Genomic DNA, 15562 nt, shown 5'->3' with positions numbered 1-15562 from the left:
AGAAGAAATTACCACATGTCTACCTTAGAATACGTGGGAAAACACCAGCTTAAATTAAATAATAGAGTATACCACTAGCTATTTATAGAAAATTAAATTAGGTACTTAGGGATTTAGGTAATGTTTACGATAATTCCATAGACGATACCCGTTTAAACGTAACAGAGGACTTCGATTGAAGTTTCAAAATCTTCAAATTAAACAATAGTACTTTTGAGAACTGTGTAATATTTTAAGTTGTATCTAACAATTATTAAGTATGTTTACCTTTTTTTCTATACTGTGTAATGATCTTCACAATATCAACGCTTACTTAATTTCATCAGGTTCAACAATGGTATTGCTCCCATCCTTCTCAATTTTTGGTGTCAAATCATCATCGTTTGAGGGCCTCCAGATTTTACGATAAATCGCTGGTGGAACTTTTACTGTAGGGTCTGGAATTTTGCACGCATCCTCATAAGGTACTCTTTCATCGACTTCACATTTAAAGTCCGCAGGGCGAGTATCAGCATATTTTAGAGCCTCCAAGTAATCTTTGGTTTTTATTTTCTTGGTTTCCGCATCTTCTACCCCTTCACAGGACTGTTCAATTTTCACCTTTTGAGGTATAATGTATGAGTTAAAGGTTTCTGCTTTCCTTCTAATAACGTCGTCTAAGAGTAGAGGAGGATTCATCATTTCTCTGGTAGGACGGAACTCACAATAGAAAGCTGGATCTTTCGGAGACCATACCTTAGGACAACTGTAGAAACAAAACATTTCCTTTAGCAATTAATGTGTTAAATACGTATAATTAAAAACGTATTCTAAGAAACAGGTTTCTCACAAAATCTATATTAGGGGAGGTGCTTGGGCCACAATGTACCTTAGGCCACCCCGGGTATTTCTCTCTCCATGCAGGGAATTTCAATTTTGAAGGTAGCAGTGTAGTGACATCACTGCAAGAACACCTTTCCCAGCTAACACTCCAATGTCTAACCTTAGTTGTTGTCTAAACATGTGTGAAAGTTTGTTTTGCAAGTGCAAAAGTAAATATTTTTCGACTTAGTTTCGACTTCATTGTTCTTAAAGTAAGTACATTATGAACATTTAATTACTTGATTCATAAAGAGTGTTCTTATAGGCTTAAAATGACGCTATGATTAGGTTTCTAGACTAACTATTTGTTGAGGTAATTTCACCTAAAAATTGTTTCTACCATCATTGTACCATGGGCCACAAACACTCCTTGTACCTTAGGCCAGCCCAAGGTACAATACATAAATTCTTACAATGCCTTTTTTTACTTTAGATGCCAAGGAGCAAGGAAGGGATCAAACGCCGGAAATTGTCTGTTCAAAATCTGCAGGAGGCTATTAAACTTGTCGTTGAATCAGGAACTTCAATTAGAAATGCAGCAAAACTGTGCAATGTATCGCGTACAACACTGCATAGGCATTTTGAATCTCACGTTGAAAGTGGAAATAAAGAATTTGAATACAAAAATAACAGTTCAACCCATCAAGTTTTTTCTAAGGAAGAAGAGATATGTCTGCGGGATTATCTATTACCTGCCAGCTCTATGCACTACGGATTAACAAAACAGGATTTGAAGAAGCTGGCATATCAGTTTGCGAAATCTAATAACAAAAAGTATCCAACATCTTGGGATGTCAGTTGCCAAGCTGGAGAGAAATGGCTTGTCGATTTCCACAAACGAAACCAGGAGTTGTCGTTAAGAACTCCAAGACCTACGAGCATTGCTCGTGCATCAGGTTTTAATAAACCGACTGTTCAGTTGTTTTTCGACAAGTATGAAAGTGTGCTGGCCAAATATAAATTTACACCAGAAAAGATTTACAATATGAACGAGACGGAAGTATCTTCTGTCCACACTCCTCCAAAGGTTATTTATTGCCTCAAAGAAACTGAAACAGGTAGGAGGGATTACCTCAACTGAAAGAGGATTCAACACTACAATGCTTGCGTGCATAAATGCAGTAGGAAATTCAATTCCGCCAGTTTTTGTATTCCCTCGTGTAAATTTCAAAAGCCACATGCTTCATGGAGCCCTGCCTGGAAGTATCGGCACTTGCCACATTTCTGGCTGGTCCAACACTGACGTCTTTGTAGAATTTTTAAACCATTTCATTAAGCACGTGAAACCAAGCCAGAATGACAAGGTATTGATTATCATGGATAACCATGAGTTCCATATTTCTATTCAGGCCATTGAACTAGCAAGGGGGAATGGTATTGTTATGTTAACAATACCACCCCATACTAGCCACAAACTCCAACCTCTAGATAGGGGAGTTTTTGGTCCTTTTAAGACATATTACAACGATTCTTGTAAAAGTTGGTTTTTGTCAAACCCGGGAAAACCATTAAAAATGTATAACATTGCAAGTATCTGCGGTAAGGCCTACCCATTGGCTTTCACTCCCTCAAACATACTATCTGGATTTAAATCATCTGGTGTGTGGCCTTTTAATAGGAACATATTCCTTGACCATGAATATTCAGCTAGCCTCGTAAGTGACAGGCCCAACCCAGAGTCCAGGACTTGTGTCATCTCAGACTAGCACTTTGATAAACGCTGAAGAAATGGTTGATGACCCAGCTCTCCCCCCTGATCATTCTAGCTCAATGATTGTCTCTCCTGTCACAGGTCCTACTAATATAGGCCTAAATGTTTTCGCTCATGGACCCTCATCGACATCGGATCCCTTTCCTTACAGTTTTTGTAGCACAATGGTTTCCACTCTAAGCACTTGCACTGGCAAGCCCCTAAACCCTAAATCAGTAGAGGAAATAAGACAATTTCCTAAAGCAGAAAGAAGAAATCCTGCTGTTAAAGGTAGGAAACCTGGTCGATGCAGAATCTTAACTGACGCCCCAGACAAAAATGAAGTAGCAACTGAAGCAGAAAAAAAGAAGAAACTGATCTTGAAAAGAAATATCAACGTGAAAAAAATCAAGTCTAAATCTAGGATTTCACTGTTTGATGATAAACTTGAAAAGGAGAGTTCCAAAGAAATTAAAAAGAAAGTAGGCCTAAATAAGAGAAAAATTGAAGATTCGTTATCAGACAGTTCATTAGCCTCATTTATATCAGAAGAAAGCAACGTTGGAATAAAAGACCTAATTGAAAGTTATGACCTACAGGAGAAGGAAGAGGCAAAAGATGAAGACATGAGGGGCTAATCAAAACCCAGCTTAATAAATGGGTTCTCGTAAAGTTTGAGACAAAAACCTCAATCAAACATTACTTTGGTCAAATAAAGAATCTAGTCGAAGGTTATCCTGTAGTTAAATTTGCAAGGCGTATAAAGAAGTCTTCTGTTTTTGTATGGCCTCAAGAAATTTATGAGGGGGAAATTCAAGAAGAAGACATAGTTGTTATCCTTCCATCCCCAGTTGTTGGACAGCTGTCATTCCCGGTGTCGTTTTCTGGGCTTGAAGTTTGCTAAATTGAGCAAGACACAAAATGTAAATTTTATGTGACTGAAATGAGGCCTTATTTTACTAGTGACTGTTATTTACATGAGCACAGAACATAATTAACTAGGCTGAATAATTAATTTAGTTATTTATAATAAAGACACGGTTTTATAAGTATTAGGCCTATTAACTTAAAACTAAAAAACCTGATTTAGGTCTAATATACTTTGTACTTTGTATTGAATCTTAAATACACTTTGTTATTTGATTTGTTTTTCATTTTTACCTCTTCACTTTGATGTAAAATGTTTTGGCCCAAGGTACACGGAGGTGGCCCATGGTACAATACGGGGTTGCCCAAGGTACACCTACCAAGATTTATTTTCAAAATTACTTAAAAAATAGTAAATAAGAAAATTAAGTATTCAAATAAATTCCATAAGGTCCTAATAACATGTTTAATTCATTGAACTCGAAAACATGTCCAAAATATAAATAACTTTTGAGTTACGGGCGAGAGAACGAAACTGGCCCAAGTTACAAGCATCTCCCCTACTACGTGTGAAGAATTTATTAGGTGAGCGTTAGTGAAGCCTACCGCTCGTGGGACTAAAAAGATGTCATTCCTGTTTGCTCTCACAATATCACAAAAACGAGCTGACCTATCTGTAGTCTTGAAATTTTGCAGACAACTTCAGAGAAGCCCGCTACACGACACTTGGTGTGGGTATTCCTACCTTGTCTTAAAAACCATCATTTTAATTTTAAAACGTTATTGAATAAATGGCCGTCTAACTGATGGTATGGAGTATCCATATCAACTATACGAACACTGGTATCTCAAAAACGACCAAATGTACATTCACATTTAAATGAAGAATTTTACCTACTTTCCAGCAATCGCTGAAAATATAAATTGAGACTTTCAAGATGTTTCCATCATTTCCGATTACACCCTTTAATTGTTGAAATTTCAAGTATAGTATAAAATTTAATTGTGTGTGTGTTTGTGTGTGTGTGTGTGTGTGTGTGTGTGTGTGTGGTGTGTGTGTGTGTGTGTGTGTGTTTTATAAATCACCAGCACGAGTATAAAATTGAATATCAATGGAATGACAAATAAAGTAGATAATTTTACTTTAATTGTATGAATAATGAATAATTTCCACAGAAAATCAACATTGGAAACTTGAGATCCATGGATTGATCTACTCAGTGCTTCGGAATGAGGCCAAAGATATCACGATACAGTGAGCGTCGGTGGGCTAATCGTCCTACGAGTATCTTTGGCAATCATCATCTAGTTGTCACAATCCTAAGATTGTATAAGTCATCATCTCCTGCCGTTAAATCCATGTCCATGTCATTTCCTGTTCCGTGCGGATTCCCAAATTTCCTGAGGACCGAGAGTACCATGAATTTTTGACGGTGGAGAAAAACTATTTACTTGCAGGAATTGTGGTGGGTATAATTACGAGTACTTGTCATACTCAGGAAGATGTGTTCCTGGTAACCGAAACATACTGTATTGTAATAAATCAAATAAATCTTAAATTGGCAACTTCCAATTTCTTTATATATTTGTCTGAAGGTGATATAACTATTGTGTGTGTGTGTGTGTGTGTGTGTGTGTGTGTGTGTGTGTGTGTTTTACGGTCAGCTTTAACTATATCAAGGTAGAAAACGTATGGTATGGGAACAAATAATCGTTTCATATTTTTAACCCTTTTATGTCACACATTTCAACCTTCACCAAAATTGCGTGGCTGACGTTCTGTTTCTTTCGTAGGAAAAATCCAACGATCAATTTCAAGATACATAGATACAACGTAGGTTGTGTGTTCATAAAATGCAACTTAGATCTCGCCTATAGACTATTAAACTAAAAAACACAACTTGCGTTTTAGACTTAAACGGTGGTCTAGTATTTACAATTTATATATATATATATATATATATATATATATATATATAAATAATTTGAAGTTCTGAAGTCATTATTTATAAAAAATCTTTCGTATATCGAAAAATGTAATTGTATTTGTATTTAAAACATTTCAAAAAAAACTTGTTGAAAACTACCTTTTCTCAGAAACATCGTGTAACATCCACTGGATTATAAATACTGTACAAAATGCATGTCCTTCAATATAAAAAATCTGTAATCAGTAATAAGATAATAAAAAAAATGTAAATTGTATTTTTTAATTGATAGTATTTTAAACGTGGAATATTGGCAGACACGTAGTAATTATAATCCATATTGTAACGTTAATTTCCAGAATAGATTACTATTTATGTAAAAAACCTAACCTATTTCAATGTAGTAAAATATTCTGTGTTTACAATTCATCTCATTTACGGCCCCATTCTTTTACGAAAATTGAACAATTTTTCTTCAAGTACATTCAAGTTCAAGTTCGTTGTTGGCGTCAATCGCAACAAAGGGAGCACATAGGCCATGCGATTTGACGGATTTTAACCCAAATTGTTCTGAACGTTCTGGGAAACAAATGTTAACTCATATTGTTTTTGATGTTCATAATATTTAGTTCTGGGTATATTTTCTATTCTACCAAGTAGCTGGTGAAGTGCGGTTACCGGCTGTGCTATTGGATCTTCTTATTGTGCCTTATTATGTGGTAGATTTAATAGCAAAGCCAGTTTATTCTCAATGCTATAAGATAGGCATTCCAGTAAAGCTAAAGTATTTCCACTTTTAGCACGATGATGACGAGTTAGTGAGTTCTTGAAAACCTATTATAATTATTCAAGGCTGTCAATGGTCAAAACATGTCTTGGACTGTTTAAGATATTCCTTATTAATGTAAGAAGAGTTTTGCCAACAATGCAGTACAATTTATTTGCTTGTAATATGTCAACCCTGGAAGTATATACAATGGTAAAAGACGGAACTTGCTATTTATAGACGTACATTAATACAGTTACGTCTAACGTGACACATATTCAAATACAAGACCGCAGTAGCAATTAGAAAAGACAAACTTCTAAAATAGTATAAGAGTAAAATTTGATGTTACCTTTTTATTCCATACAAATAAGTAAAATGTGAAGAAATCAACGTCTCATACGTCACTCTTTTTTTCAAAAACCTACTTGAACTTAGAATTCGGCCTCAGTTTTCCAACTTTCTGTACAACTTTCTATATTATATCTCAGTATTTCTTCTTTGCTAAAGTTCAGTAAAGGCTTAAATGCCATTTTTATACGGGTTTACTACCAAAGTATTTAAATAATCATACTGAACTTGTTCCAAGAAATATTATCCAAATTTATTTTGACCTGGGAATTGAACTCGTAGCCGCTCGGTTACGAAGCCGCAGCCGTACAGTTGGAGGAATTTAGCTGTGCTAGTAAGGCCCAGATACTACCCTTTGAACAAATACGCTATCTGTGTGGCGGGTTGCTTTTACGTGCTAGCCGCTGAGATGAAGGCGCAACAATCTCTTTAACGACTTAAACTCACGAATTCGATTTGCAAATTAGTATTGACAAATATTTTATTTTCAAAAACACGTTAAACAACTGAAAAACAAGGATAAGTCCTATTATTCCTATTATTTGGTTTTCTCTTATTATTTAATTCCACCACAGTCAGCACTGTCACAAAACAGACTGATTTTAGCGAGTGTGATGAGTTATTTGAGCCAATACGATTCCTGAAAGGGAGTCACAGGAAATGTTTTCGGGACGCGGGACGCAGCGCATAATGCTATCCCCGCCACCCCTCCTGCCTATCACCACACTCTCAAGGTCACGCGCGCAGCTAAAGTCCTCGAACTGTACTCTGGGCTACGGTGAGGGTCAAATTAGGAGTACAGTTACGCTGTAATACTCGTTTCTTAAATACTTGTAATACGTTACAACGGCTGTACAGTAAAAGGTTGAAGAGGCAGGAAAGAAAAGGAATGCTGTTAAACTTTACGTACCCAAAAAGTTATTGTACAACATTATTGGGGGACGGACAGGTTTATATTTGTAGAGTTGACTGTGACCTACTAATAATTGAAGACTGAGGTTAGACTGACTGGGCAATACAGCGAGTTGTAGGTACTTTATGCTACTGTATAGCGTGTAAATCGCTTGTTTAAACTAAATATATGATGTTCACGTCTCGAGTTTCCAACCGACCACCGGAGAGTTTGTAGGTCCACTACGGCATAGAGGGTAAAGCACTCTAGGCCGGTCGTAGGTTGCTGGCCTTTAGTTCCCAGTTGAGCGTGCGAGGCCGGACATCTTGGGGAATAAGCTATTATCGTGGTGACGCTCCAAAACTTAAGTCTCTGACCCAGCAGACGCTGATTACATAGCACAGCTAACTATGGCATTCCTTCCCACTCCAGCTAGCCCTGTACGGAATGTGTCTTGTAAGTTGTTTAACGAAGTTTTAGCCGGTAGCAATTAAGTCCTGGGTGAGGCAACAGTCGTGTTTCAATTAACCAAAGAAAACAAACATTAAATTCATTGGGATGCTTCAATTAAACTATCACTGTAAAAACATTTTTAATTGGTGCAATGAAAAGCAAATCTATTTAGATTTATAAAAAGAAATAGTTGTTTGAAAATTTTAAATTCCTGTTTTTTATTTTTATTGACACTGCAAACTGATATCGTTTTGGATAATTCTTAAATTCCGATTTATACTTCCAATAGGATTCTCCTTTCTTAACAACATATGAAGAATGGCTGTCAAATATTAAAATACAAAAGTGTATTCTTCCAAAAACAAAACCAGTTCCTTCACCTGAAAAGACAGATAAATTACGAAAGATTGTGTATTATTATTTCAGAAATCATCATCTTATGTCTCATTTTGTCGTAAGATCAGTACTTGTATATATACTGAGTATTTATATTTATGATGGAGTACAACCAATATAGTTTTCATTTTAGTCTTTATGAGCTGCGCCCTCGAAATACGGGCTCCGTGTAGACTGGAGGTGGTCAAAAATCATCGTTGGCTGAGTGTTAGCGAAGCCTATCACTCGAGGAGCTGAAAATATACTGAGGTATAGAATTGAAATTTTGCATCCAACCTCAAGGAAGCCTGTTGCACGACACGTGGTGTTGTAATCCTACTTTGCTTGAGTATAGACTTTTTGAGATAGAATTCGACAACGGTGCATGTCTCTCTATGGGATTTCTCTGAGTATTAGCAACGCCTATAACTCAATGTGGAATCGAGTATGAATTTATCGTATAATCTTGAAACTGTATAGCTATCACTAAGGGTTCTGGCAAAATCCATCTTCTGCCTGTTATCTGCCTCAATGTATATATTACAAAAAAATCTTTTGAACAGACATTATTGATATGTTTCTTAAAATTTAATCACTATTATTATTAGATTCAAATATAAATAGAATATTATAAAATTAAAATAAAGATATAGAACGTAGTGGAGAGAGTTATCTTGATCTCAGTTTTCTATACTACACAGATTTCCTGGTAAGTTATTTTTTCTAATATTAGCTCCAAAATAACTCGTCATGTGTACGTTGTCACGCTGAAAATTATCAATTTTTCTTATAGTTAGTTTTCTATAAAGACTTATTAAAATTATGATTAGTAATAATAAAATTACTTACTTTGATGTCTTAGATAAATCTTCAATTGGCCTTTTAGGCCGCTCGTTCCTATAGATCTCCCCAGGTAGATAGCGTTCTGGCCGCTCAATCTCCATCTCCTCAAGTAATGTCTTTTCCGACTGTGGCTGAGGCAGAGTTTCAAACTTGTAATCGTCCGGATCGCCCACTGGCCACGTGGAGTTCGGCGGACAGGGATCTCCTTGGTACCAGAACTGGGGCTGGGGGCGCCACCTCACTGCAGGTTTGGGGCTGCAGGACGCATGTAGATTTAAATAATAGGATTAAACTAGATATTTCACTTTATCGTAGGGCCTACTTATTGCAAATTTTTATGCAAACTCATATCTATTCAACTTATGCTCGCTAATCCATGCTTTGAAAGTTCTTGAATTAGTATACTTAATATTTTTTTATTATTTCATTAAGATTTACACGCCGGAAAGCAATGGCGAAAATGTTTTATTATAGCTCACTTTTTTACAATGTAAGTATGGACTCACATGTATGCATTAACAAATTTTGTGAAAGGTATTACAAAGATTGTTAATAACGTCAAGAGTACTCTTCTCAATCAATTCATTAATGACATTGAGTGTGTAGGCGTATGTATAAATCAGCGAATAAAGAATACCAAAGAATACTCTAGTTGAAGCCGCGACTCCGTTAAATGTTGGGATGAACCGCATGAGTCTTCCTTTATCGAGCGCTGTACAGCTGTATTTGGATTCTTAGTTTATGTTAGTAGCACTTTCCTTGTGTGCTAAATATTTCTAAGTGATTGCTTGTTCAGACAATTTTAAGCCAAAGTACCTAAGTTTTACAAAATAATTAGTGAGGATAAAATTGAAAGCTTATTTGGCTACATACAATCGCGAAACAATTTTAATAACAATTCTACTTGTAAGCAGCAACTTCCAGAAGAATTCTGTTCCATACAGAACTTTCTAAAAGTGTATTAACACGTTAGTGCTCAATAACACTGCTTTTACTGTAAGTAGGTATAGACAGAGTATAACAGCCTGAGAACACGATACAGATGTATTTTGCCTGATGGCGTGTTTGGGAAGAAAAAGGAAGGTTAAGTAGGCAGAGACTAATGACTTTTTATTTAATTCACATGTCAAACTGTTACTGTTAATCAGTGTAGTATGATTTGGGTCCTTATTTTTTCCCTTATATTTTGTTTGGCAGAAAAATATAAGAATATTTACCAGCAATATAAAAGATAACTTTTAATTACTAGGTAATACATTTTAAATAATAAATATTTAGATATATTAGATATTAAATATATAAGTTCATTACTTCCATAAAATAAGATATAAATGCAGTTGTCTGCCAGTCATGCAAGCATTATTATCCTTATGAAATTATAAAACTTAACAATAATGGACAGGTATATAACAATAAGAATAAATAAATAAGTCAAGTCAACCGATATAAACTGTGTCAATATAAATATAAAACATACGATAAAATAAAAACATGCATGTAAATAAATAAAATAAAAAGGCCTTTATTCATGAGCGATTTTCAACATTGATGTTGTTTTACAAAATAACTCAGGTCATGTATAAACTAAACATACAATATACAACCAAACAATAAAAATAACTTCACAATATTCCTTAAGCTAACATTTTTTTTAATTTGTCTTTAAACGCCCTCATACTTAAATATTTCATTTCAGGCGGCAGGCCGTTGTACCGCTGGGGACCGAAGTGAGAAAAGCCCTTTTTCCCTCTTTCAAGGCGCACGCGCGGCACCGCCAGCAGGGCATCCTGTCTCGTCTTACGCTCCCTGATTATTGACCGGGCAACTAATTTATTTTTTAGATATGCTGGCCTACTGGTTGTCAGTACCTTGTGGACAAGAGACACAGTTTGAATTTTGCAAGTGTCCTGTATTGATGGAATTTGAGCCAATTTACGATAAGAACTGATATGGTCATATTTCCTCAAACCATACACAAATCTTATGGCTCTGTTTTCTAACTTTGTTAAAATTAATAATTTTTCTTTGGTCAAACTATTTCCAAATGCAGGGAGAGCATAATATATTAAAGGTAATATCAATGACTTGACAATCTGGAGCTTAGCTGACACCGGCAGGAACGACCTCAGCCTGCAAACAATCCTCAATCTACAAATGACCTTCTGATATATATATTTTACATGACTTGTAAACTCTAGTTGTGAGTCTATTTTAACACCCAGAATTTTAACAGTTTCACTGAGAGACAGGGGCGAGTTGTTCAACATGACGTCACCGGGAAGAGATTGGCCGGCATTATTAAATCTCAGATTTAAAATTGTACATTTATCTGGGTTTAACTCCAACCCATTTCTTTCCGACCACATTAGCACTTTTGACAAATCATTGTTAATTTTTGTTAGTGCCGTTTTTGCTTCTGAGGATGGGCAAGGAAGCAATAGCTGGCAATCGTCAGCATATGAGTGCAGGGAACAAAACCTTATCGTGTCGGCAAGATCAGACGTATAGATGGAAAACAAAATAGGACCGAGGCAGCTGCCCTGTGGAACTCCACCAGACCTGTGCAGTATGTTAGAGGAAATCATTACCAATTTTGGTGATTTGAGATCTTCTACTTAAATAAGATGCAAAGAATCTTACAGAGGCATTATCAAACCCATAAAATTTTAGTTTTGCGATGAGCATTCGGTGATTGACAGAGTCAAACGCCTGTGAAGTATTAGAGTATTAATTAATGTAGAGTATTAATTAGTTCAAGTGTTGGGACGATTGCAATAACGACTATTCAGCGTACCGCCTTACTCCCGTGAAGTGCTCAATAAATGCCCTGGCTCAATTTGATAGCCTCGACTATAGCGGATCCCTTACGGCTATCTACTCCCATGTGGCTGAGGGTGATCCAGTTGGCGGAATCCAGACACCGTGGGATTCCGCCATGAATGCGTCCACAGAAGTCATAGCCGAGAACGGCTGAGCAAACATACTCATACTTGTGTAGCTTATTCTCCCTGGCCGCCGTCACCGACTGCCATCCGTCCTTACATGGAACTGTGATGTCGACGATTCTAATAATCTTGTCCGACCGGCAGCTGGCCACATCTTCCACATCGGGCAGTAGTTCTTCGAACGGGGCTGTACTGTCGAGCCGCAACTCCACCCGATGCTCCTGGGTCGACGCCACTAAGATGTTAATTCACTGTCGCGTCGTAACGTCATTGGAAGACAGTGAAGAACTTCATTGCTCCACCATTGACACTCATTGATTGGTAGAGTTTTGAGCCTCGCCCGATAAAATAGTCCCCAATCGGCAAAGCGGGTGTGGGTAACTTCCAGGTGCATGGGATTATCTCCCCCACTCTGCCTTAGTCCGGCTTGACGGCAAGAGTAGCCCGATTCTGAAACTCCTGGACCCTCCGCACATTCGATGCCAAGGAGCGCCAGCTTTTCCCGTCAACGACGTTCCACCTCACGCCTGAAACCTCCATCTGAAATTACCGCCGCTTGGAAAGGCGGTTCCTTGCTATTCAAACCGCACAAAATGTGGTGGTGGCATAGGAATTCCTCATCCTCTTTCCGTTGAGGTACGTGACGAGTCCAACATCCACTCAAGCAGTAGAGCGATGTCCAGCAGAGACGGTCCTGCAGGGCGACCTTGGGATCTGGGGAAGTTGGGAGACGGAAGGCACGTCCCACCGCGGCCAGATCTGCCTGCTCGGAAAGCGAAAGGAGACCGGCACCGCCCCACGATGGTGGCAATTTGAACAGCTCAACGCGGGCTCTCGAGGGAAGACCGGTGGTGCTCCTGCCCTCCGCCCTCATCAAGAAATCTAAGCCACAGTCATAAGGAACTGGACATATGCAGAGTCACACATTCCCCAGGCTTGAACCGTGGAGACCAACCTACGGTAGCCAGATCATCATCACCACACCACATCAAGATGCTGATCCGTTCACTCCCCCTGCCACCGTGTGAGACCAAGGTCAGGGACCAAATAGTCTCCCGCACCAGAGACACGGGAGCCGGAAATGGAGGGTTTCGAGGTGGTGATGGCGGAGGAGAGGGACCACACAGAGGCGGACCAACTGAGTACCCAGAAGAAGCCGGCGCATCGGCACATGACGGCATGTGAGGAGGCGATGTGTGCTTTTCCAAAAAGCGCCAACAAAAAAGCATTCCTTTCAATATTAACGACAGAACGGAGGTGAATTATAAGGGGCATATGCTGGAGAGAAATAGGAACCAGGGGCTCTTCAGAGGTAGGAAGTCGCACAAGGGTCATCATCCTGACATCTTCTCCTGCAAGGTGTAGGAGGAAGCGCAGACTCCCAGCTCGCCGTTAGGAAGGAGGAAGTCAGCTCCCGGGTGATTCGTTACTGATGTAGACCTTCGCCTGCTTAAGGGCGCATCATTGCTGATGACACGAAAACTCCGTGTCACAGCAGACGAAGGATCCTGCCCGTGGTGCTGACTTATGTGCCTCTTCATCCCCCAACGCTTCCTGATACAAAGAACTCGCTCCTCCACGAATTGCGGACATTAAAGAAGCAGGGCACAGAAGAGAACGCGCTCCATCGGAGGCACCGCAGGAGCAACACAGGGCTATCTAGTAGAGACGCGTAGAAACAGATGATCCACTTCTCGGTAGCTCCGGCAGATGGCAAGGATTTTAGGTGCCTCAGGCGGGGAGTCAGCGAATTCACCATCTAGAACTCCACCCGGACGACTCCTGCGCTTTATTAGGGAGGGTTGGTGCGTCAAGCCGACCCTGCCTGGCTGATTCGAATGGGCCGCCGTACACGGAGGGAGCGCCTGTATCGAGGCCATGTGAGCCACTTGATAAAGTGTGGGATGCCTAATTCAAAGTTTATGTCTCACAACCGTCGGAAGCAAGGTCCGCCCATTTGCCTAAAACGGCAAATTAACCTAACCTACTTTATTTGCGTGCATCGTGTATTTGTTTCTGTTGTGTCAGTGTTTCTTTCAAAAAGTCAGCAGATTTACGCTAAAGGTTCGGCAGACAACTAGTTATTCTTTTACATTTCGATTTAAAATCTGTCTTTGTCGCAAGCTATTGTACACTGAAGGAAATGCTTTAGGCTAAGGTATATGAATTTAAAGTAATTTAAAAACGTTTTATCTTTGTTTCATGTATTAAAACAGCTATCGGAATGTCTTCACTTAAAATAAAGTCAAATTTTAGTTGTATTGGTTGTGCCATTGAGAAAAATTGAAAATAGTAAAAAAGTAATATTAATGTCCTAGTTCTAATATGTAATTATGGAAACGCCAACATTTTGTAATATTTCAAACGTACGTAAAATAACTGCAGATATAAAAATGTACATAAACATAGCTGCAGCTCTGGTCAGGATATTGACAAGGATGGGTTTGGTTATATGCAGAGGCCATATCCTACCGAGATCCCAATTTATCTGTCATAGAAAGAAGGGGAGACTAGCTCTGCTCCAGCCTCTCCAGTAAAAGCAGGGGACAGCACTCCCTCATATCCAGGCTAGCAATAGTCTTTAACATTAAAGGAGCCCCCCACCCACTTCAGCAGTCATCCTTCGGCAGTAGACTAGACCTATCAATTCATCCTTCCACCAGTATCATGACACTTGTAGTTAGTGATGTGTTGCTCCTGGACATCCATAGGTAGGTCTGGACATAGTTTAAAATTTTTTGCTTCTCCAGTATAGGTTAAACTCGAAGCTATAAACCAGCCAGAATTGAACAGGCTTATAGTGCCAAAATATACTTACAGAACTGTACTTACAAATAGGGATTTGGGTCAGGTGTTTCAGAGCAATCTCCTTGGTATAGTGGTGAAGTCGGTGGAGGCCCATACATTCTGTTTTCACTATTTGATTTAATGTGTGAAAATAGTTCCTATCTTCTTAATTGTTTAAATTTATTAAATATATTCCAATATGAATTTTCTAAATGTATTCAACAATTTTATTACTTTTAGAAATCAATAAAAAATTATGTGCACAACAATGTTTTAAATCTAAAAAGGGAAACTGTTGCTATGAATCCACATATACAATATAGTACATTTATTTGTATGCTACACATTATTGTTTATGGTACGCTTAAAATAAAATTGGGTACTTATTTGCAATAGCTATTTTGTGATTCAGGTGGTAACTTCATTCCATTCTTTTCCCACCATCCTGCTTGTGTTCAAGGACCTAAACCATAAAACAGGGTGGAGTGAGTAGGCTTAGTTATCAAGGAAAACAATGGTCTTCATCAAATTGTGACAGCTGTCATTTGAAAAATGTTTAGAGGTGTAACAGTGCTGCCTATACCAGGGTCAGTTGACCGTCACATAAATAGCAAAGCAGCTGTGGACAAGCACTGAAATAATTTGTAAGTTGATGTATCTTGATTTCTCACTTGACAGTGTCCACAGAATACCAAATAAAAAATAAAAAGAGTGGAAACTCAATGTTAAAATCAGTGACAAGACTTGATTTCAGCACACTCTTGCCGTAGTTCCCTCCCTAGTTCACCAGAAACAGGATGTTGT

At 38.3% G+C, this 15562-nt stretch overlaps 1 protein-coding gene across 2 annotated transcripts; it reads right to left on the bottom strand.

Moving 5' to 3' along the window:
- Positions 1 to 208: 208 nt before the first annotated feature.
- Positions 209 to 15025, bottom strand: LOC124358736. 2 transcript variants are annotated; one of them, XM_046811034.1, is made up of 3 exons: positions 14804 to 15025; positions 9033 to 9281; positions 209 to 745 (listed from the first exon to the last, which is right to left on the bottom strand). In XM_046811034.1, exons 1-3 carry the CDS (start codon positions 14875 to 14877, stop codon positions 310 to 312), a joined length of 759 nt encoding a protein of 252 aa, XP_046666990.1. In that variant the 5' UTR covers positions 14878 to 15025; the 3' UTR covers positions 209 to 309. The 2 variants fall into 2 exon arrangements, with proteins under 2 accessions (XP_046666990.1, XP_046666991.1); XM_046811035.1 differs by lacking the exon at positions 209 to 745 and adding an exon at positions 4667 to 4819.
- Between the last annotated feature and the right edge of the window lie 537 nt (positions 15026 to 15562).

The sequence above is a fragment of the Homalodisca vitripennis genome, chromosome 3 (genome assembly GCF_021130785.1).
Source record: "Homalodisca vitripennis isolate AUS2020 chromosome 3, UT_GWSS_2.1, whole genome shotgun sequence".
Classification (NCBI taxonomy): domain Eukaryota; kingdom Metazoa; phylum Arthropoda; class Insecta; order Hemiptera; family Cicadellidae; genus Homalodisca; species Homalodisca vitripennis.
This window is presented reverse-complemented; position numbering and strand designations above follow the sequence as displayed.

Bases quoted from the DNA above. Each gene is read 5' to 3' on its own strand.
- LOC124358736 (XM_046811034.1), bottom strand. From the start codon at position 14,877: ATGTATGGGCCTCCACCGACTTCACCACTATACCAAGGAGATTGCTCT. The intron at 9,282-14,803 runs GTAAGTACAGTT...TGCGTCCTGCAG, and splicing joins CCTGACCCAAATCCCTATTT to CCCCAAACCTGCAGTGAGGT. The intron at 746-9,032 runs GTAAGTAATTTT...TTGTTTCTACAG, and splicing joins GATTTATCTAAGACATCAAA to TTGTCCTAAGGTATGGTCTC.